At 35.6% G+C, this 23064-nt stretch overlaps 1 protein-coding gene across 1 annotated transcript in view; it reads right to left on the reverse strand.

The window, feature by feature from the left end:
• DGKB (diacylglycerol kinase beta) overlaps positions 1–23064 on the reverse strand; it is a 718768-nt gene that overhangs the window by 561189 nt on the left and 134515 nt on the right. The window contains exons 3-4 of the mRNA XM_049641565.1: positions 7281–7357; positions 3438–3458 (exon numbers count right to left, since the gene is read on the reverse strand). Of these exons, the coding sequence (XP_049497522.1) occupies positions 3438–3458; positions 7281–7357 (98 nt within the window). The remainder of the gene's footprint in view (positions 1–3437; positions 3459–7280; positions 7358–23064) is intronic.

The following is a 23064-nucleotide window of genomic DNA, read 5'->3' on the forward strand; positions in this document are numbered from 1 at the left end:
AAATAACACTAGTGTTCATCCAAGTAGATTCAGAGTGAATGAAAATAAATGTCATCGCTCTATCATTAATGTATTCTGGTGGTTTCAGGATGGAGATTTTCTCATATTCAGCAAATGTTCACTGTGCACCCACTTTATATGAGGCTCCGCCCCAGGTGTTTGGGTGAAGATGCTACTGCAACATGCGAAAATCCTTCCACTAGAGGCTAATCTTCTAACAAAGGATATAAGAAAATAGAGAAATAAATATGTTAAATGTACAATGTTTGACAGTGTTAAGTGTTGTAGGAAAATGAAGAAGGAAAATCGTTATGTATTTGGGAGGGGCACATGTAGTTTGAAATCCTATGATGAAGAAATGAGAATCTGTTCTTTGAATATAGATTTAAAGGAGATGAGGGAGATAGCTTTGTACATATTTGGAGAGAGAACATCAGATAGGCAAAACAGGTAGTGCAAATGTCCTGAGGTATTAAATTGTTCCTGTTTTAAAGGAATTTATATAAAATCCAGTGAGGAGGGGCAGGAGAGCAGAAGAGTGAGGGCAGACTAGAATACTAGAAAATACATTCTCATATGTCTATTATAGAAAATTAGGGGAGAAATACATCAACTGTGACAGGTATCAACTCACCACTTGAAATAGATCATTGAAGTTTCAATTTAGGATATGGTACTGCAAATGGTTCATTCACAAATTCTAAATGTTGTGATAGATACAAGATACTATTTTTTTTTACAATATTGAGATTGGATCCTCAGTGCATTTATGAGAAACCTGTAAGAAGCTATTCAAATTTATGTGTTTAATTATGATAAAATGTAACTAATTAAACTCATAAGTATCTATGTAAGTACCTTCTCAAACTTTTACATGGCTCCCTTGTAGGGCAGAGCAATTCTCGGAGTATCAAGGTGTAAAAGCCAAGCCCCATCATGAAAAGAAAGTTACCAAATATTTCAACAATAATTAACACATAGTGAATATGATGTTAATAATACAGAATTATCAAAGGCATTTTATTATTCAGTTTGGTGGTAAATTTTCAAAACTGTTCTCTGGTTGTAGCATGATAAGAGGAAAATGGCTGCCTTTGTGTTGACAGGAGTAGGGAAGAGAAGCAGAAATACTGGTTGACATGTTCCTTCCATTCCTTGCTAACTGCCCTGGCATTTATGCAGTTGTGGGAGGCAGAACAGATACAACAGACACAATAACTCTAGGAGCAGGACAGCATTCTGGATGGTCGCCAGGCTTGGCAGGGAAACAAATCACATCTTGTGTCCTCCACTCGTACCTCATGGTAGAAGGAAATCAATTTAAAGTTGGAAAAGACATCAGAGTTATATTTTCTCACTTTATAGTTGAGAAAAGTGAGGCTCTAAGAAAATAAAGGTGATAGGATAGGCTGATGGTGTATCTCATATATTCCCACCTTTTTTCACATATATTCTAGAAATTTTGTATGAAATCATGCTGGTTGCTAAAGTGTGACTAACAGCCACTGTCTTTAAACATCACTGGAATACCTACACGTCAGGCACAGAGCTAAGTATTTTATACACACTTTAGAATTTAACCCTTTTAACAACTCAATAAGGCCAGTATTCCTCTTGTTTGACAGCTGAACAAATGGAGGCTAATCATTTGTACATGAACTGCTAATATGTGGCAGATGTGGGATTTGAACTCAGTTCAGTCGAACTCCTAAGACCACATTTTCTCTGTTATACTTTCCAGATGCTTTCTTTAATGGCAAAGGTTGAATTCAGTTCTGGAAGGACAATTATAGCTTACAATAAAAGGGTGTTTATATCATCGCTAACAATTCTATCAGTGTCAATATCCTTGTTAAAGACACTTAAAATATTATATTAGGCAGCAGCACTACCAAATGTAAGTTATGAATTCCCAGGTTTCTTATTAAAGGAATGAAGCAACTCATTAATCTAAATGTAAAGGGTAACCTTCTATATTAGTAGAATCCACAGTACAGAGTACCACGTAAAAGATAAGGGAAGCTTAGGGAACTATGAAATACAACTCAGCCTTGCGCCAAGGATCATCTACTAACAGGAAATGTAAAGAGAAAATCCTACACTCATAGGCACTGATACACCAAGAACTCATATAGAGCAATAAATATGCATGCTGTGTTTTTTTCCTTTGGCTAACCTCAGCTATACCTATTCTTTCTATTCTGCAACTGAAATCGCTTGCCTACTAAACATTTCCATATGGGACAAAGACTGAGCAAGGAAAAGGAAGAAACTCATCCCACTGACCCTAAAAAGGGCAGGGCTAACTTTGACACCAGTTTTCAGACAGTCCCTGGTAGGGATGCCGATTGTGCAGAAAGGTGTTTGTTGACCAATGTGTTCAGTAAATGTCCTTTCATAGCTAAAGCATGCTATATAAAAGCAGCCATTTACTCTGAAGAGTTGTCCACTAAAACCATAAAGTCCATCTAGTCCGTCTTGGGTGGGGTGGTGGTTGGTAGGTTTCCATAGAGGTCAGGGATAATATCAGGGAAGTGTTATCCTCTGAAAGAGACTGGTGAAAGTCATCACAGTCAATAAGTTGCCATTTCAGTCCTACCTCATCCTAGGAGACTGTAATATGGAGGACCTGTATCTAGTCGATCAAGATCATTCTGATGTAACCAATTGCACTGTGATATGTCGGGGATGAGATCACAGTGTTTGCTGTCATTGAGACCATAGGGAAACGTGTGAATAAAAAGCTGCTAATACATACCCATTACTTTCAAGGGAGACAATATTATGGTTTTAAATATCTCATGCATTTTCGTATGATATATTCCTAGTATGATAGAAAAATCCATTTAGAGATTCCCAAAATGGGTTGTAATTCTAGGCACCCAGCTGAACTATGGACCCCAAACTTCCTTTACAAAATAGGCTTTGCTAGGAGAGAGTGACTGAAACAACAGATGGTTTACTCTTTTTTCCCAGGAAGGCAAAGATCAACAGCTTTTCAGTTATATTTTTCTCACAGATTCTAATAGCACTGTAGATGCCCCCCCACAATGAAATCCCTATCAATTGCATTTAAATGCAATTATAAACCTCCCATTGTAAAAGAATAAATTAAGACTTTCATTAAATGAATTATTTTATTGGAGTCTGATCCATGTTTTGGTGAAATTAGAAAATTAAATTCAAGAGCCTATAAAACTAAAGCCCACCCTCTAGACCCTCTTTGAATCCATTAAGACATTTGCTCCTCCGTTTGAGACTTTGATGTGAACAAGTGTCAGTCAATTATAACCTACTAAGTATTATGGATAGACTTGCATATTATATGAATCTTAATGGTACAGAAGTACAGGTCAGTGATATGGATGAGAAATTCATAGCTCACATCAGAATAAAAAAAGAAAAGACAGATTTCAATAGAAAAGAAAATGTCTTACTTGGTTAAGAATGTCTTGTTTCTGTGCATGCAAGGAAAGAAAGAATACATGTGTTAATGTAAGGTAATTTATACTCATTATCTCATATTGCTGACAAACTAAAAGGTCAACTTTACAGATTGATTTTAAAACATACCCTAGATCCATGGGTCTCAAAATGTGGTCCTGAAACAGCATCATTATCATAAACTGTGAAACTGATAGGAATATACATTTTTCAGCCTTACCCCAGAAACACAGAAACTGAGAGGGTAGGGGAACACGCAGAAACCTGTGTTTTAAGAAGACCCACAAGTGATTCTGATACAAGCTAAAATTTGAGAATCTCTTACTAGGTCAATCTTTGAGTGTAATAAGCAAATAGTTCTAACTGATAAGAGATAAATATAATGAACAACACATATAAGATTTTTAAAACCTTCCAGAGAAAATTATGAAAATATAACAGCATTATAAATATATATTAGATTATGAATACTTATTTCTCACTCCTAATGTTTCCATCTTTTGGAATAACATGTTTAACTAGCCCATTGCAATGCCTTTAAAGAAAAATATCTTCTCATACATACAGTACTACTTATTTTTTCCCATGTTTTTAAACATCAATGGAACAATATAGAATTGAATTTGAAATCCAGGAGGGAAAAAGATACACACACACACACACACACACACACACACACACACACAATTACTTATACCATAATATTCTATGTATATTTTACATATGTATAAAATGCTATGCCAAACTGGTTCTTTCTCATCAAATTCCGTTACTTTCATGAATCATTTATATCTGAGATATGCTGACTATATTCACTGTGAGTCTTCTCACTGAGATTGGATGGCTACTAAAAACTAGCTGTAATCATACTCTTAACATTATATCATTCATGTAAGATTAGTTGGAGACTAATAAGAATCTCTTACCTTGTTAGGTAAGAGTTAGTAGTAATTACATGCATGGGAATATGCCATACTCATTACATAAGAAATGCCATTCAATGTACGTGACATACCTTTCTTTTCCCCTTATTCTCATCTCCCAAAACCTTCCTTCTCATTTTATGGCCAGTCAACAAAGTGAAGAAGAAAGGGCATTAATCTTAATCTGGGATTCCAGATAATTAGGTTTTAATTATGGCTCTTATCATGAAACTAGCTTGTGAATCTTGAGAAAGTAATTTTAGTTTTCTTATAATGACTTTATCTAAAAACTTGATAATCTTATCTGTTTGGGAAATTTAAGACCTTTTTAAAATTTTTGTTCTTAGGGAATCTTTAGTGCCATTGTTTAGAACAATATATTTTTTTGATTTGGTTATTTATTTTTTTCAAAGAGTGATTGTTACATGATCTTTAAAAGACACAAATTAAAAATAATTGATCCATCTGTATATTGCAGTTAGTATTTATTCTCCATTAGATTCATCCATATATTGCAATTAGTATTTCTTCTCCATTAAAATACACTTAAACAGGTCACATATTCATTATATTAAGCCTTTATACAAAGATTTAGAACTCAGTAATTAAAAGAGTGATAAGAAATACAGTGCACCTACCATATAAGCAGCTTTAAAAGAGGAGAAGCAAGTAAGAGGTATTTAGGCTGTTCTTTCTTTGTTTCTTTGCAAATATCTTTTATATGGATGACATAAGCAATGTTCATTTTAGAAAACAAAGGATTTATTATTTATTCTAAAAGTAGTGTAGATTAAATATTTTTTCTAAATTTTCTTGTATAAGGGGACATCAATTAAGTAGTCATCTGTGGCAAAGAACTTTAGGATTAACCTGTCCAGTCAATAGAGAGTGATAACTTCCCATGTGAATTCTGCATACTGTTATAGTAACCTTTCAGAAACTGGATGAAGTCATGTTCTGAAGAGAACCTCAAGGCTTTAAAGATTTCTTTTTCAACATTAAATATTCCTAATTACCTCCTATTGACTTTTGTAAAATACATACTAGTGTTTAAGAGTCATATAAACTTTATTTATTTTTTTTTCCTGAAGGGAAAAGACCTATCAATGTTAGATTAGGAGTAGTTTTGCTTTTAAATTAGAATTACTTTGGGGTCATAATGAGATCTAACTTTTTGTTTTTCAACAATTCATTATTTTAATAATGCATTTCAAGAGCAGATCTGCACGTTTATGGAGAATTATTACATTACTGAATAGGCTGACATCATAGGGGTGTCTAAGAATGAATCTAGTAATTACCTCAATAAATCCAGTATACAGTGACTGATAATCCTCATGAAAAATATAATAGTAAGACTAAGTCTTGAGAGTCTTTTAAATAAGAAATCATTGAAGCAAAAAGGCTATTTTGCAAACAAAATTACATTCCAACTTAATTTATAGCTACCAGCTATCTTTAGGGAGAAAAACAAACCTAGTTTTATCTATGTATGTAGATTAGATAGCATGTACATTTTCAAGCATGGTCAGAAATGTAAATATTAATGACACTTTTGGGCCTTACAGCAATTCTGTACAGTTGTCCTCTTAGCTTTCCCACTCTGTTTTTATGGTCTTTGAGATTTTCAGTTCTACAAACTTTTCTGCCAACATTTTCTTTCTCATACTATAGCATCCAGGAAAATAAAATCTGAGGGAAATGTACACTGGATATCTGCTTTTGTTCCTAGGACAGGAAAATGGGAATGGCTTTAAACTGCCTTATTTTCTCCATCATTGGTAGGCTGTAAATATTAACTTACTTGAAAAAGAAAACAAATCTTAGATTAAAGACCTTTACAAGCTACAGTAATGTATCAGAATATAGACAAAATAAGAAAATATGACATGAAAAAAAGCTATTGGAAATACTGAAAGGAAATTATAAAACAATATGAATTAAGGTTAGAATATATAGATTTGGTTTTGATAAAACGCAAATTCTATAAATCCCTAAGAAAAGTAATATTGAAGGAAAACTAGGAACCGTGCTCTTATAAACATTCAAAACTGTAATGACAATGATAACAAAAAACAAATCGCAGTTAAATCAGCAAACAAATCTATCTAGCTGGCTAAATAATTCATCCAGGGGAAAGGGCCTTTTCCAAAGGGTAATTTGTTTTATCTCCCATACAACACAACTATCATTCAGAGAAACTGCCAAAGAACTCACAGCAAAGGTGCTCAAACATTTAAACGTAGCATCACTCAGGTAGCATTAAAAGGAAGGTTATTTAACAAGTAATTAGGAAAGGAAAGACATTCATTCAAGCAAGGTGTCCAAAAGCAATCGACGGGACATGAAGTTTTTACAAGGAAGGAATTTCAGGGACTTGTCAGCTTACTGGTAGTAGGTTAAAACAAGATAGGGTGAAGAAATTCCTCTTTTTTACCCAAAGTGGCTTTTACAATTACAGATCTTTCTGTAGTCAAGGGAATCATTCTCTGAAAGGAGTAACTCTCCTGTCCCCAACGAATTTTGATCTGGGGTTAAAACGTGTAGGTCACAGAGTGAGCGGCAAGTACACTTTGTCTTCCCTTCTATCTAATCCTGACCCGATCCTACCTGAGCAAGCCAATTCAGAATTGCAGTATCTTTAGCATCTAGGGAAAGAACCTAAGACCATATTAGAGGTGACCTATACTCTTTCAAGCACCCAATATAGAAATGTTATTTTCATCAGCAAATGTTTTTTGAATGGAAAAAGTAGTACACTATTTTATGTATTTTCCAAAATAGCATTTCATTATGAATTTTATTTCATTTATGGTATGGTACATGGTACATATATTTCCAAGGACTCTTCATTAAGAAACCCCTTCTCCAATCACATATATGAAACTGATATAAATGAAAAAGAAGTTTTACCCCTTCAGGATTATACTTTGCAAGCACACCATTACCATGGAATTCTTCAAGAACATCCTTTAATTTCTTTGTGGAATCTATAAAGAAATAGAGAACACACAAATTGTTTGTAGATGCCTATTGTGGTTAAATAACCCAGTTCAGAAACAAAGACCCATTAAAATATAATCACCAACAGACACTCAGTTTTAAAATGAACATGTAAAACGTTCTTTATCATTTTCGAAAGGCTATTTGGTTGAAAAAAGCAATCACACACAAAAAAGAAAGGGACAGAAATACTATGTTTTCCAAGTGTATTGCCCAAGAATAAGGCCATTACCTATGTACTACATAAATTAATGAGCAAACATATAAAAAAGTAGCATCTCTTCTCTTTATTTTGATAACATAACATCTAAATGCATGAAATAAGCTTAGTTTAAAAAGAAAATATAGGGGGTGCCTGGGTGGCTCAGTCGGTTAAGCCTCCAACTTTTGATTTTGGTTCAGGTCATGATCTCAAGGTCATGAGATCAAGTTCCGTGCTGAGCTTAGGGCCTGCTTGGGATTCTCTCTCTCCCTCTCTTTCTTCCCCTCCCCCATTTGTGCACACACTCACTCTGTCTCTCTCTCTCAAAATAAATAAATAAACATTTAAAAAAGAAAAAAAGTAAACATAGGCATTTTTTATTGAACTTTACAATTAACACAGTACATTTTACATATTTTACTCCATTAGCAAAGAATAACCCTGCTGGACGAATAAACACAATGAAATGTGTAGTTAAGCCTCAATGGTGAATCCAGTCAGAGGCAAGGTACACATTGTAGTATTTTGCAGATGGTTTTACAAGGAATTTTCTAAATATACACAAAGAACAAACTAAAGCTTAATTCAATTAAGAAACAAAGTTTAGGAAAAAAAATTAAGAAACAAAGTTGAAGAAGTATCTCTCTACTTGCCAGAAGGGATGCTGCCCCATTAAGGAAGCATTCAATGAAAAGCTACTTATAGCTCCATATTTAAAAAACACACGAAAAAAGTTTAGGGGCACCTGGGTGGCTCAGTTGGTTTAGTGTCCGACTTTGGCTCAGGTCATGCTCTCACAGTCCATGAGTTTGAGCCCCTCATCAGGCTCTCTGCTGTCAGCACAGAGACTACTTCAGATCTTCTTCCTCCCTCTCTCTCTCTGCCCCTCCCTCACTGGTTCTCTTTCTCTCTTTCTCTCAGAATAAATAAACTTAAAAAAAAAGTTTAAGTGCACCTGGGGGGGCTCAATCAGTTAAACATCTGACTCTTGGTTTCAGCTGAGGCCATGACCTCAAGGTTTATGAGATGGAGCCCATGTTGGGTTGGGCTCCATACTGACAGTGCGGAGTCTGCTTGGGATTCTTTCTTTCCCTCTCTCTCTTCCACTCCCCAGCTTACTCTCTGTCTCTCTCAAAATAAATAAATAAACATTTTTTAAAAAGGTTTAGATATGTTACCAAAATAATTTTGAATTGCTTTTTCAATTTTGAAATATTTTGAAATATTTTAGGATGTTCATCATACTAAGATTGTGACAAAAGAATCCTGAGTTAATATGGAAATAATGTCATGAAAGAAAATAAATATTAGAAAAATATAAATAAGTAGAATATAAATATATGCAATCAATCTACTAACACAATGCTCTCATAGTTATCAAAATATAATTTTGATAAGGCAATCTAAGACTTACAATATACTTAACTTAGAGAAAACTAACCACTAATACCGATAAGCCATCTAAACATTCAATCAAGTTTGATTAATAGTGATAAAACAAGGCTGAAACTGAAATGTGGGAAATAAGCAGAAGCTGTTTAATTTTCCATTAGGGAAGAGGGTATGGTCCTAGCATTTGAATATCATCCTCCTTTCATTTCCCCAAGATTCAGTGATGTTTGTAACATAAAATAATTCCCAGTTCCAAAAATACTAATTTACAAATGAGCTTTTGAGGCATCCTGCCAGAAAATTAATTCTTAGATCCCCATCAAGTGAATCATGTCTATATTTTGTGAATTATACTTTCATTTAGAGTGTGCAATTTTGTTTATGTTGTAAGTTCTGTGAGGTTTTTTGTGTGACTGTATTGTTTTTATATTATTAAAAAGTCCACATAACATAGATTCTATTTTGACCATTTTAAACTATACAAATCAGTGGGTTTTTAAAATGTATTCACATTGCTGGGCAACCATCACCCTACATAATTCCAAAATATTTTCATCACCCCAAAAACAACCTCCATATTCTGGACATTCCATAAAAATGGAATTATATAATTTGTTGTCTTTGTTTGGCTTCTTTTACTTCAAGGTTCACATATGCTACAGTATGTGTCTGTACTTTATTCCTTTTTATAACTAAAAAATATTCCATTTTATGGATATACCACATTTTGTTTATCCAGTCATCATCTCATGTACATTTGAGTTGTTTCCATGTTTCAGTTATTATGAAGAATGCCACTATGAACAAACATTTAAGCATACATGATTTTGTGCAAATACATATTTTAATTCTCAGGGGTATACACTGAAGAGAACTGCTAGGTCATACGGAAACTCCACGTGGAACATTTGGTGGAACTGCCAAACAGATTTTCACAGTGCTATCCTACTTCACATTCCTATCAATAATGTATAAGAATTCTAATTTCTCTACATCTTTGCTATACTTTCCTAGTTTTTTTTTAATTATTATCAGAGCCACCTTAAAGGGAATGAAATGCTTTTGATTTGTATTTCATTAGTTATTTGTTAATGGCTAATGATGTTCAACATCTTTTCATTTTTAAAAAAATTTAAAACATGTTTATTTATTTTCGAGAGAGACAGACAGAGAGACAGAGTGTGAGTGGGAGAGGAGCAAAGAGAGAGGAAGACACAGAATTTGAAGCAGGCTCCAGGCTCCGAGCTGTCAGCACAGAGCCCTATGTGAGGCTCGAACTCACAGACTGCAAGATTGTGACCTGAGCCAAAGTCAGACGCTTAACAGACAGAGCCCCCCAGGTGCCCCTGAACATCTTTTCAAATGCTTATTGGCCATATGTGTATCTTTTTTGAAGAGATGTCTATTCAAGTCTTTTGACTATTTTTTAACGGGATTGTTTATCTTTTTGCTGTTGAGATTGGTGTGTGTGTGTGTGTGTGTGTGTGTGCGTGTGTGTGTGCGTGTGTGTGTGTGTGCGTGTGTGTGTGTGTGTGTGTGTGTGTGTGTGGTGTAACATGTTTGAAGACGGTTACACTTTCCTATATATTTCTTTTTCAGTATATATTTTGCTACCACTTTCTGTACTGTGATCAGAGTTAATTTTTTACGTCTTGCTTCCTGCTAGATTGTAGGTTGCTCTGGGGAAGAAAATGTACATTTTATTTTTACATAGCACTCAAATTTATTACAAAGATGAAGTAATGAAATTGCAATAAATATTGTGATTCAATTGATCAAAGCTATTTCTTAATTAAAACAAATTACAGTAATTGCTTTGACATTTACCTTGGCAGAAACTTAAAACTACTTTAGAGACCAGGTTCTATATTAAAGAGAGAGATGAGGGGCACCCGGGTGGCTCAGTCAGTTAAGTGTCTGACTTTTCATTGTAGCTCAGGTCATGATCTCCCAGTTAATGAGTCTGAGCCCAGGATTGGCTTCTCCACTGACAGTACAGAGTCTGCTTGGGGTTCTCATTTTCTCTCTCTTTCTCTCTGCTCCTCTGCCACTAGTGCCGTCTCCCTTTCTCTCTATCTCTCTCCCTTTCTCTCAAAATAAATGAATAAACTTTAAAAAAACTAAAGAGAGACATGAAGCTGAATCTTTTGTCCCAAATCCTTCTTTGTCAATAATAAGGCATTATTGTAACTTAGCAGAAAACTTTTACTTCTTCTAATTTATAGATGTAGATGCAGATACTTCTGTATACAACTACATAGACGTACACATTTCTAGATTCAAATTTTGGAATAAGATATCCCAAGGACTCTGGCTATTTTAGCCATATCTGAGCCCCATGATAAAATGAAAGGGGGAGGAGAAAATTTGCTTTCTTATACCTAGGCTTTCCGAAGAACGTTAAAGACATTGCCTAAAGATAGGCTTTTCATTTCAGGTTTCCATAGGAGTAACCCCCCCGTCCGACACACACACACACACACACACACACACACACACACTCAGTAATCATTTATGAATGCTCCAGAGAGGGCAATAGTCCTTAAAATTATTCATGTCATTTTTTAGGATTTTCTTGGTCATAGTTTATATTAGAGTGTTCTTAGTGGGAGACCACTAGGAATAAATTTAACAAATTAAGAGGCAAAATCTCTGTGTTTCAATGATGATCCTGCTCAGGGACAATTTAACAAGCACTGATTCATATTTAGATCAATCACCATTCACTCCATTTACCCCTTTTTCAATTGTCAAATTTCATTTTTAATCTTGATATCTAAAGTATATTCATGATCCAATCTCCACTTCACAATCTAGTTTACGAACTGGAACATTATCTTGTTGTTCTACTCCAGTCCCAGTAACCTCTCTTGGGCCCAGTCTCTTGACCACTGAGGCCTTGACTTACCCAGCCAATATTCTATAGATTAAGATTCTGGTATGAAACATCAAAGGGTTCCAGATATCCTGACTTGGTCCCCTAATCTTTAATCAGAATTGCCTTATATGAACAGTCTACATATCTGTGTGGATTCCCAAACTGCAGTAGATTGTAAAGATCCTGCTGTTGTGTTCTACCGACCTTCAAAGGCGAAACGTCACTTACTTATTTTATAATTCTGCTTTTCTGGATTTGCTCCTATTACTTGTCACCATAAACATTCCTATCTTTCTAATTATGTCAACTCTAAATCACGTCTGTTCAAACAGCACTGGGGTGGTGGAGAGGAGAAAGGACATATAACTTAATCTGACCTACTCTCTAGTATAAGACAGACATAAAATAAGTGATGCCTGGGTGAATAGATGGTTAGTGAAAGACATAATCTCAACCACATTTCAGCTAATATTGGAGCTTCAAATAAGAGAGCACAGTGACAGATTCTGGGCTGAGCAATACTGAGAAATCTAGATAGGCAGGCAGCCAGGCAGGCACCTGTGAACTGGGGGATCAATTCACAGGTAATACATATCTGTAATGAAACAAAGGTCTGGCATCAAAGAAGCCTGGCAACTGAAGTGTAGGGCAGCCAGGTTCAAACAGCTGATTTCATCCTTGATCAGGGATCAGGACAGATGCTTAGTACCAAATACAGGGTCTCTTAGAAAGCAAAGGAGGGTCATGACATGAAATACATGGCTAATTCCAGAGGCACTGATGCTTGACTCAGCTAATAGGGCAGGAGACTTGGAGAAGAACAGTAGAAGCAAATCACTGCCCTATATCCATTTTACCAGGAAGTAATATCCTGGTAAAACCATATCCATTTTACTAGGAAGCAATTTAATATTACTAAACACAACAAAGACTATGGGATTTTAGATTACTTGCTCTACCACCATCAGAATCATCTAAGCACTAAGGTGCTACTGAACCAAAAAAGGGGAGGGATCATTTTGTTCAGCAAATGCTTTGGTTATATGCAAGGACAGAGGAAATGAATATGGGGACTGATGATCTACTTAAGTGTCTGCTACATCTTGAATGAACTTCCTTTGTGATTTCCATCTTGAATGAACTTCCTTTGTGATTTCACAGTCTCTTTGACTCTTCATTCCAAAAAACTCAACACACACTTCTCAGATTAATCACAAAGGTCTCATGGAATTATGGAAACATTAAAAGATAGAGAGTTTTAGATTTGAGTCCTGGCTCCAGAATTCGTGGTTGAATATCCTTAGGCATATTTTTAATGTCTCCATGGCTCAGTTTTCTAATATGGAAAATAGGAATAATGATACAAACCTTGTAGTACTGTATGTAACAGAGTGTCTGGTGCCCAATAAATTCCTGTTCCTTTGTTCCACCATAAATATGACTTCAAAAATATCATTACTTTCAACAGTTTCCTGTTGTGTTTGAATTGAAGCACAAACTCCTCCTTTTGGCATAATAGTTATGTCACAATATGATCCATACCCTACCTACCAACAGCTATTTTTCATGCCTTCCTTATTATAGTTAATATTCATTGTAACATATCCCATGATTTTAGAGCCCCTCCTTTGCTCATGATGTTCTCTTTGCCTGGGATTCTCTTCAATATCAAATGAAGTTCAAACATAATGCATGCCATAGTTTACCCGTCACCTTATTCATAAAACCTCTCAAGACTTCCTTCAACAACAGTAGATAGCAACTAACCTTCTATGGAATACCCTATAATAACTTTCTTAGAATCTACACCTGATTTACACATTGAGTACAATTAACACTGTTAATCAACATTTGCATGGGTAGATTGTTTTAGAGATTGCAAAGTGTTGTATCTTTTTTTTAAGCATTGTATCTTATTCTTTCATTTAAGACTCACAAATGCATGAAGACATCAAGGTTAAAGTAACCATTAATTATTCAAAATCATGCAACCCAAAGGGGTTTAAGTAGTGATCCAAACTTTGGTATATGACCCAAGTCTGTTTTCCTTATTTTGTAAAAGCAAAGCAAAACAAAACAAAAAAATAGAAGTTCCTATCATAGCCAAGGCATCAACTTGGCAGTCCATGGTTTTCATTAATTTAGTTCACTGAAGTTCATTACCTATTTTTCTAGAACATGGAAACATTCTATTTCTTTTTTACCAACTTAAATTAACAGGTGAAGAATACTATCTATCTATCTATATATATATATATATATATATATATATAATATAAAAAACAAAACAAAAAGGTCATATGGATATTTTTTAAATTTTCTTTTAACGTTTATTTATTTTTGAGACAGAGAGAGACAGAGCATGAACGGGGTAGGGGCAGAGAGAGAGGGAGACATAGAATCGGAAGCAGGCTCCAGGCTCTGAGCCATCAGCCCAGAGCCCGACACGGGGCTCGAACCCACGGACCGCGAGATCGTGACCTGAGCTGAAGTCGGACGCTTAACCGACTGAGCCACCCAGGTGCCCCTTATATGGATATTTTTAAAGTGTTTTCTGGCATATTTATTTTTGTTTAGGATTATATTTCTCTTTGATAATGGAATTAGAATATATATACAATTCTTTTTGAAAACCTTAAAACATATGTAAATTTGACATAATGTATGTATTTCATATAATTACTGAGTCAATCTCAAACATTAAAATTGCCTGTGTGCATTAAGAAGGGAAAGTCACAGCAAATGCAGAGAATTACTGAAGTAAAATCCTAAAAATGTTTTGCAAATAACACATTCTCATTATACCTCCTAAGAAAATCTTTTTTTATTTGTTCCAAGGTAAATATACTTTAAAGGTCAAGGCCAATAGTTTTACTATCCAAACAGTAGTCCTAGGCCTTCTCACTCCCATGAAAAGATTATCATATTCCACTGTTAACACCAAGACTATCCAACTTACAAAGCACATTTGTTATTTTTAAAACTACCAAATTCTGAAATAACCAACTGTAGATTAATCATCTAGTCCTTTATGTGCCTGAGTAGACAACACCATGGGACCCTGTTTCAGTGAGGACATTGGGTTTCCAGGAATAATCCAGCTCTGACAATGTGAGAGAGGCTCCTAATGCCTGTAATCTGAATTTGGGACCATGGAAAAGTCATCTGTTGGCTTCCCCAACTCAGTGCTTCAAAAGTTTTCTTCAAAGTCTAAGCTTCCCCACGTGGTATTTTCCCCTTATAACAAAGGTTATCTGTGGCCTAGAAATCTTTTTATGCACTCAATCTAAATCATCTTTGCAGTGGCTATTTTAATCCTGTAGGAAATAAGGTTTGTAGCTTCAACTGTTTAAATGAAAATTTTCTAGTCTAAATACTGAGCTAGCATTAATGCACATATAACATATTAGTATTCAGTACAAAGTTAAATGTGAAAATTAAAGTCTCCCTTAACTATATAGTATTTCAAATAAGCAAAATAACCCAAACAGCTTTGTGTCTAACCCAGTGATACTCAAACTGGGATCCATCTTAGAATCATGTGGGTAGTTTTTAAAATATACTGATACCTGGGCTTAAAACACAGTGATGATGATTGAATCCACTAGAGTGGATCCCACTAGACATGATAACTTTTAAAATTCTCCTCACATGATTTTTATATGCAGCTAAGGTTGAATTAACCACTGTTCTTATCCTTAAAGAGATGCATAAAGAAATTGAGAATTAATCAGCAAAATTTTTGCTGCTACATCTTCCTACCTGGGTCCCTGTTTCACTGAGAACATTGTATTTCCAGGAGGAAAAAAAAAACAATCTCTGATGACGCAAAGAGGTTGACAGAGGCTTTAATCTGAATTTATATATATTTAGCCTGATTGTAAAGATTATATATAATCTTTAGTAAGTATATATTTAGTCTAGCTGTTGCTCAGGGGACTTCTATTAGGGAAAAAAAACTTATTAGAGCATTTTACTTAAAAACTAATTTAACTGCATCTGAGGTCACAATAGCAAAAAATAGTATTTTAGAAATAGAGAAGATCCAGAAATTGCTATTGCTATTAATGTAAATCCCAAGGTGATATAAAAAAATGTCCTATTTAAGTTGTGGTCAGCAGCAGTAAATAAACACCTACAACATTATAGAATAAAATATTTGGAGAGCCAGTCACCCCAACATTGAAGTTCATATCTACTTGTGGGAGAATTATAACAAATGTACAAACAGATTGAAAAAAAACCTGAAACTCTTGTTAAAAATAGTAAGTCACACTGTAGCAGTTTATATGCTAAGTGAAATGTATATAGCTGGAGTTTTAAAAACATCCCAAAGATACTCTAATGGTACAGCTACATTAGGAAGAGTTGTTTTAAAAAGCTATTAAGTAGTTCTGAGAGTAAGTTCCCTTTCTACATATTTCTACTAAGCTCTCGAGATCTTTGTAACTTGAAAAGATAATGGTCACACTATCTTAGAGAAAACTATTACACACCTTGTTCCAAGGTAAAGTATAATAATTATTTCTATTTATCTGGAAAGACAATTATTTAATTTCAAGATAACTGTTGATGTGAGACTATGGAGAAAATTCCCTTTCTCCTTTTGGTATTCATTATTTGATGATAATACTCTTAAATAACCAATCCTTAAAACTATTTTCTGCATTTGCTATTTTTTCCCTTATTCATCTATTCATATTTAACTTTTTGAGGTGTACACTTGTTCAATGCCTTGGACAAAATATTTATAAGAGTGATTCCTTGGAAAGACAGGTAATCTGTCTTCCAGCTGGATACTGTCTGAAATGCCCATGAAATGATCTGCATATCATACAGATATTCTCACATGGAAAATTCATTAAGGAAAATACACATTTGCATTTGAGCCACTGTTCTATAAAATAACTAAGGATTGATACTGAAAATATTATTTTAATTAAGAATTGTAATTGAGAGGGAAAGGCCAAGATGGCAGAACAGCACGGAAGTTTTTTTTTTTTCATTTCTTGTCCCTGAAATGTAGCCAGACCATCTTGCACACCTAGAAAACGGATTTGAGGATTAAGACAACAATCTTCACAACCTGAACCACAGAACTCTGCAGGTAAGCAGAACAGAGAGGTGAACTGGGGGAGAGAGAAGCTGCAGAGGGCAGGGAGCTATTTTTGCTTGTGGAGAGAGGATGGAGATGGGGGAGAAATACAGGAAAAGCACGCCCCCCCTTTCAAAAACAGCTGGAGAGAAAAATCAAAAGTGGCAACAGCCACAAGTGTCTGAACAAAAAAGGGAGAAAGGAGAAAGGAGAGGATTTAAATACTATTAAGACTCTACAAACAGAGGGAGTGCAGAGTCTGAAACTCCGTAGTTCGATACCTGGAGGTGCTCTCGTGGGAAGGATAAATTCCAAGGAGCAAAGAGCAAGGTCCAAGGGCTCCATGGGCCACTCAGGGAGTGGCAGTTCCCCTGCTGGGAGGACATTTGAGAGAGGCTGTGAGGCCTCCCCACAGGCAAATGTCCCAGTGGACCCAGAGAACAACCAGATTTGCTGGTGTTGAAATAAGGATGTAAAGGGTGAAGCCTGGTACCAGATGTGTTGTGATTTACCATAATTGCTGAAGCGCTGCCTCTACACGATCACACAAACTTTTTCTGTGGCAGGCTGGCACCCAACCACAGTCTCTGGGAATTGGCAACACCATGATCTTGTGAACATTCCTGGGGGCAGGCTGGCACCTGGCCATTGCTCAGCGAGACCCTCCTCCAGATGGTCTGAGTGTGTCAAAGCCACAGTTCCTCAGAAATGAGGGATTGGGAAACACAGCCTCATCTGAGATAAAACTCAGGATGGAGGTGATGCCTGGCAGCCTGACACATTGTTCATAAATAGTGTAGAAGCAGGGAGAGGATGAAATCCAGACACAAAGGAGGGGGACTTGATTCCTGGTCGGGGAGCACATGGAGTTCCAATACTAGAGACTGTGTAAGCTGAAAGATGCCATTTTCACCCCTCCCATGCATGCATATACATGCCTACATGTGCCACAACAATCCACCCCAGTAAGCTAAGCAGCACGATCTAGTGGAGAACAGAGTCCTTACACTAATCCCTACCCAAATGGGCCAACCACACTCTTAAGAAACACAACTAGTCCCTCCACCTGCTTAGTTTACAGACTATAAAGTGCTTCTTAGTTTGACTTCTAAGGGATACCAGATGTCATTTCAATCATATTTCATTCTGTTCGCTGGTCCCTTCATTCAATTTTTTTTCTTTTTCTTTTCTTATTATTGAATAAAGAGGAAAAAAATTATTTGCCATTTTTATTAAAAATATTTTTCTTTAACTTTTTCTACTATATTTTTTTACTTTTTTGTAATTTTTTTAAAATTCTATTTTACAACATTTCATTTTATTCTATACCATTCTATTCATTTTTTCAAACTTTCAAATGTTTTCCTCCCCCCCCTTTTTTTCCTTTTCTTATCTTTTCCTTTTTTCCCTAATCTATCAAGATTCAATCAACCACAAGACCAAAACACACCTAGGTTCTAGCATATTTTATTTGATTTCTTTGTGTTGTTTTTAACTTTTTAATTTTTTTTTACTTTATTAATTCCTTTTCTTCCATCCAAATGACAAAATGAATGAATTCACCCCAAAAGAAAGACAGGAAGAAATGACAGCCAGGGACTTACTCAACACAGATACAAGCAAGACGTCAGAATAAAACTTTAGAATCATGATAGTAAGAATACTAGCTGGGGTTCAAAATAGATTAGAATCCCTTTCTGTGGAGATAAAAGAAGTAAAAACTAGTCAGGATGAAATAAAAAATTCTATAACTGAGCTGCAATATGGAATGAATGCCACGGCGGTAAGGATGGATGAGGCAGAGCAGTGAATCAGCGATACAGAAGACAAACTTATGGAGATTAATGAAGCAGAAAAAAAGAGGCAGACTAAGGCAAAAGAGCATGACATAAGAATTAAAGAACTCAGCGACTCATTAAAAAGGAACAACATCAGAATCATAGGAGTCCCAGAGAGGAAGAGAGAGAAATAGGGGTAGAAGAGTTATGTGAACAAATCATAGCGGAAAACTTTCCTAACCTGGGGAAAGACACAGACATCAAAATCCAGGAAGCACAGAGAACTCCCATTAGATTCAACAAAAACTTTCCACCAAAAAGGCATATCATAGTCAAATTCACAAACTACTCAGGCAAGGAGAGAATCATGAAAGTAGCAAGGGAAAAAACTCCTTAACCTACAAGGGAAGACAGATCAGGTTCGTAGCAGACCTATCCACAGAAATTTGGCAGGCCAGAAAGGAGCAGCAGGATATATTCAACATGCTGAATTGGAAAAATATGCAGCCAAGAATTCTTTATCCAGCAAGGCTGTTATTCAAAATAGGAGAGATTTAAAAAGTTTCCTCAAACAAAAATTAAAGGAGTTTATGACCACGAAACCAGCCCTGCAAGAAATTTTAAGGGGGACACTCTGAGGAGAGAAAAAAACAAAAAAACAAAAACAAACCAAAAAGACCAAAGCAACAAAGACTAGAAAGGACCAGAGAACACCACCAGAAACTCCAATTCTACAGGCAACATAATGGCAATAAATTCCATTTTTCAGTACTCACTCTAAATGTTAATGGAGTAAATGCTCCAATCAAAAGACAGAGGGTAAAGGAACGGATAAGAAAACAAGATCCATCTATATGCTGTTTACAAGAGACCCATTCGAAGCCTAAAGTCACCTTCAGATGGAAAATAAGGGGATGGAGAACCATCTATCATGCTAATGGTTGCCTAAAGAAAGCTGAAGTAGCCATACTTATATCAGACAATCTAGATTTTAAAATAAAGACCGTAACAAGAGATGAAGAGCATTATATCATAATTAAGGGGTCTATCCACCGAGAAGACCTAACAATTGTAAACATTTATGATCCAAACGTGAGAGAATCCAAACATATAAATCAATTAATCACAACATAAAGAAACTCATTGATCATAATACCATAATAGTAGGGGACTTCAACACCCCACTTACAGCAATGGGCAGAAAGTCAACAAGGAAACTATGGCTTTGAATGACACACTGGACTAGATGGACTTAATAGGTATATTTAGAACATTTCATCCTAAAGAAACAGAATACACATTTATCTAGAGTGAAAATGGAACATTCCCTAGGATAGATCACATACTGGGACACAAATCAGCCCTTAACAAGTACAAAAAGACCATGATCATATGGTGCATATTTTCAGACCAAATGCTATGAAACCCGAAATCAACCACAAGAAAAAATTTGGAAAGATAACAAATACTTGGAGACTACAGAATATGCTACTAAAGAATGATTGGGCTAACCCATGAAGATAAAGAGGAAATTAAAAAGTACATGGAAGCCAATGAAATGATAACACCACAGCCCAAAACCTCTGGGACACAGCAAAGGCAGTCAGAAGAGGAGGTACATAGCAATCCATGCCTTCCTAAAGAAGGAAGAAAGGTCTCCAATACACACCCTAACCTTACATCTAAAGAGCTGGAAAAAAAAAAAAACAGCAAAGAAAAACCAAAACTGGCAGAAGACAGGAAATAATAAATATTAGAACAGAAATCGATGCTATTGAAAAAGAGCAAAACAAACAAAACAAACAAATGAACCAATAAACAAACAAAACCCAGCAGAACAGATCAATGAAACTAGGAGATGGTTCTTTGAAAGAATTAACAAAATTGATAAACCTCTATCCAGTTTGATCAAAAACAAAAAAGGAAAGAACCCAAATAAATAAAATCAAGAATGAAAAAGGAGAGAGCACAACCAACACTGCAGAAATACAAACAATAAGACAATATTATGAGCAATTATACACCAATAAAATGGGGATTCTGGAAGAAAAGGACAAATTCCTAGAAACATATAAACCACAAAAACTGAAAAATAAAGAAATAGAAAATTTGAACAGACCCATATCTAGCAAAGAAATCAAATTAGTAATAAAAAATCTCCCAAAAAACAAGAGTCCAGGGCTGGATCGTTTGCGGGGGAATTCTACCAAACATTTAAGGAAGAGTTAACACCTATTCTCTTGAAGTTGTTACAAAAAAATAGAAATGGAAGGAAAACTTCCAAACTCTTTCTATGAAGCCAATATTACCTTGATTACAAAACCAGACAAAGATCCCACTAAAAAGAGGAACTACAGACCAATTTCCCTGATGACTGTGGATGTAAAAATCCTCAACAAGATGTAGCTAACCAGATCCTACAATACAATAAAAGAATTATTCACCACGACCAATTGGGATTTATACCTAGGATGCAAATCTTGTTCAATATCCGCAAAACAATCAGTGTGATACATTACAACAATAAAAGAAAGGACAAGAACGACATGATCCTCTCAATAGATGCAGAGAAAGCATTTGACAAAATATGGCACCTTTCTTGATAAAAACCCTCAAGAAAGTAGGGATAGAAGGATCAGAAGTCAAGATCATAAAAGGCATATATGAAAGATTCACAGCTAATATCATCCTCAATAGGAAAAAACTAAGAACTTTCCCCATAAGGTCAGGAACATGACAGGGATGTACACTCTCACCCCTGTTATTCAACATAGTATTGGAAGTCTTAGCCTCAGCAATCAGACAACACATAAGAGTAAAAGGCATCCAAATTGGCCAGGAGGAAGTCAAACTTTCACTTGTCACAGATGGCATGATACTCTATATGGAAAACCCAAAAGATTACCAAAAAAACTGCTAGAACTTATCCATGAATTCAGCCAAGTCACAGAATATAAAATCAATGCACAGAAATCGGTTGCATTCCTATACACCAATAATGAAGCAACAGAAGGTGAAATCAAGGAATTGATCCCATTTACAATTGTACCAAAACCCCCCAAATACCTAGGAATACACATAACCCAAGAGGTGAAAAATCTATACACTGAAAACTATAGAAACTTTATGAAAGAAATTGAAAAAGATTGGAAAAAGATTCCATGCTCCTGGACTGGAAGAGTAAACATTGTCAAATTGTCAATAATACCCAAAGCAATCTATATATTGAATGCAATCTCTATCAAAATAACGCCAGCATTCTTCAAAGAGCTAGAACAAATAATCCTAAAATTTGTATGGAACCAGAAAAGACCACAAATACCTAAAGCAATCCTGAAAAAGAAAACTAAAACTGGAGGCCTCACAATCCCAGATGTCAAGACATATTACAAAGCTGTAATCATCAAGACAGTATGGTACTGGCACAAAAACAGACACTCAGATCAGTGGAACAGAATAGAGAGCCCAGAAACAGACCCACAAACATATGGTCAATGAATCTTTGACAAAGCAGGAAAGAATATCCAATGAATAAGACAGTGTCTTCAGCAAATGGTGCTGGGAAGACTGGACAGCGACATGCAGAAGAATGAACCTGGACCACTTTCTTACACCATACACAAAAATAAACTCAAAATGGATGAAAGACCTAAATGTAAGACATGAAGGTGTCAAAATCCTTGAGGAGAAAGCAGGCAAAAACTTCTTTGACCTTGGCCGCAGCAACTTCTTACTCGACACATCTCTGTAAGGGAAACAAAAGCAAAACTGAACTACTAGGACCTCATCAAAATAAAAGCTTCTGCACAGTGAAAGAAACAACCAGCAAAACTAAAAGGCAACCAACAGAATGGGAGAAGATATTTGCAAATGACATATCAGATAAAGGGTTGGTATCCAAAAGCTATAGAGAACTTATCAAACTCAACACTGAAAAAACAAATAATCCAGTGAAGAAATGGGCAAAAGACATGAATAGACACTTCTCCAAAGAAGACATCCAGATGGCTAACAGACACATGAAACAATGTTCATCATCACTCATCATCCGGGAATTACAAATCAAAACCACCATGAGATACCACCTCACACTTGTCAGAATGGCTAACATTAACAACTTAGGCAACAAGAGATGTTGGCGAGGGTGTGGAGAAAGAGGATCTCTTTTGCACTGCTGGCAGGAATGCAAACTGGTGCAGCCACTCTGGAAAACAGCATGGAGTTTTCTCAAAAAATTAAAAACACAACTGCCATATGACCCAGCAATTGCACTACTAGGTATTTATTCAAGAGATACAGGTATGCTGTTTCAAAGGGGTACATGCACCCCAATGTTTATAGCAGCACTA

This window comes from Panthera uncia, chromosome A2, assembly GCF_023721935.1.
Source record: "Panthera uncia isolate 11264 chromosome A2, Puncia_PCG_1.0, whole genome shotgun sequence".
NCBI classification, from domain to species: Eukaryota; Metazoa; Chordata; class Mammalia; order Carnivora; family Felidae; genus Panthera; species Panthera uncia.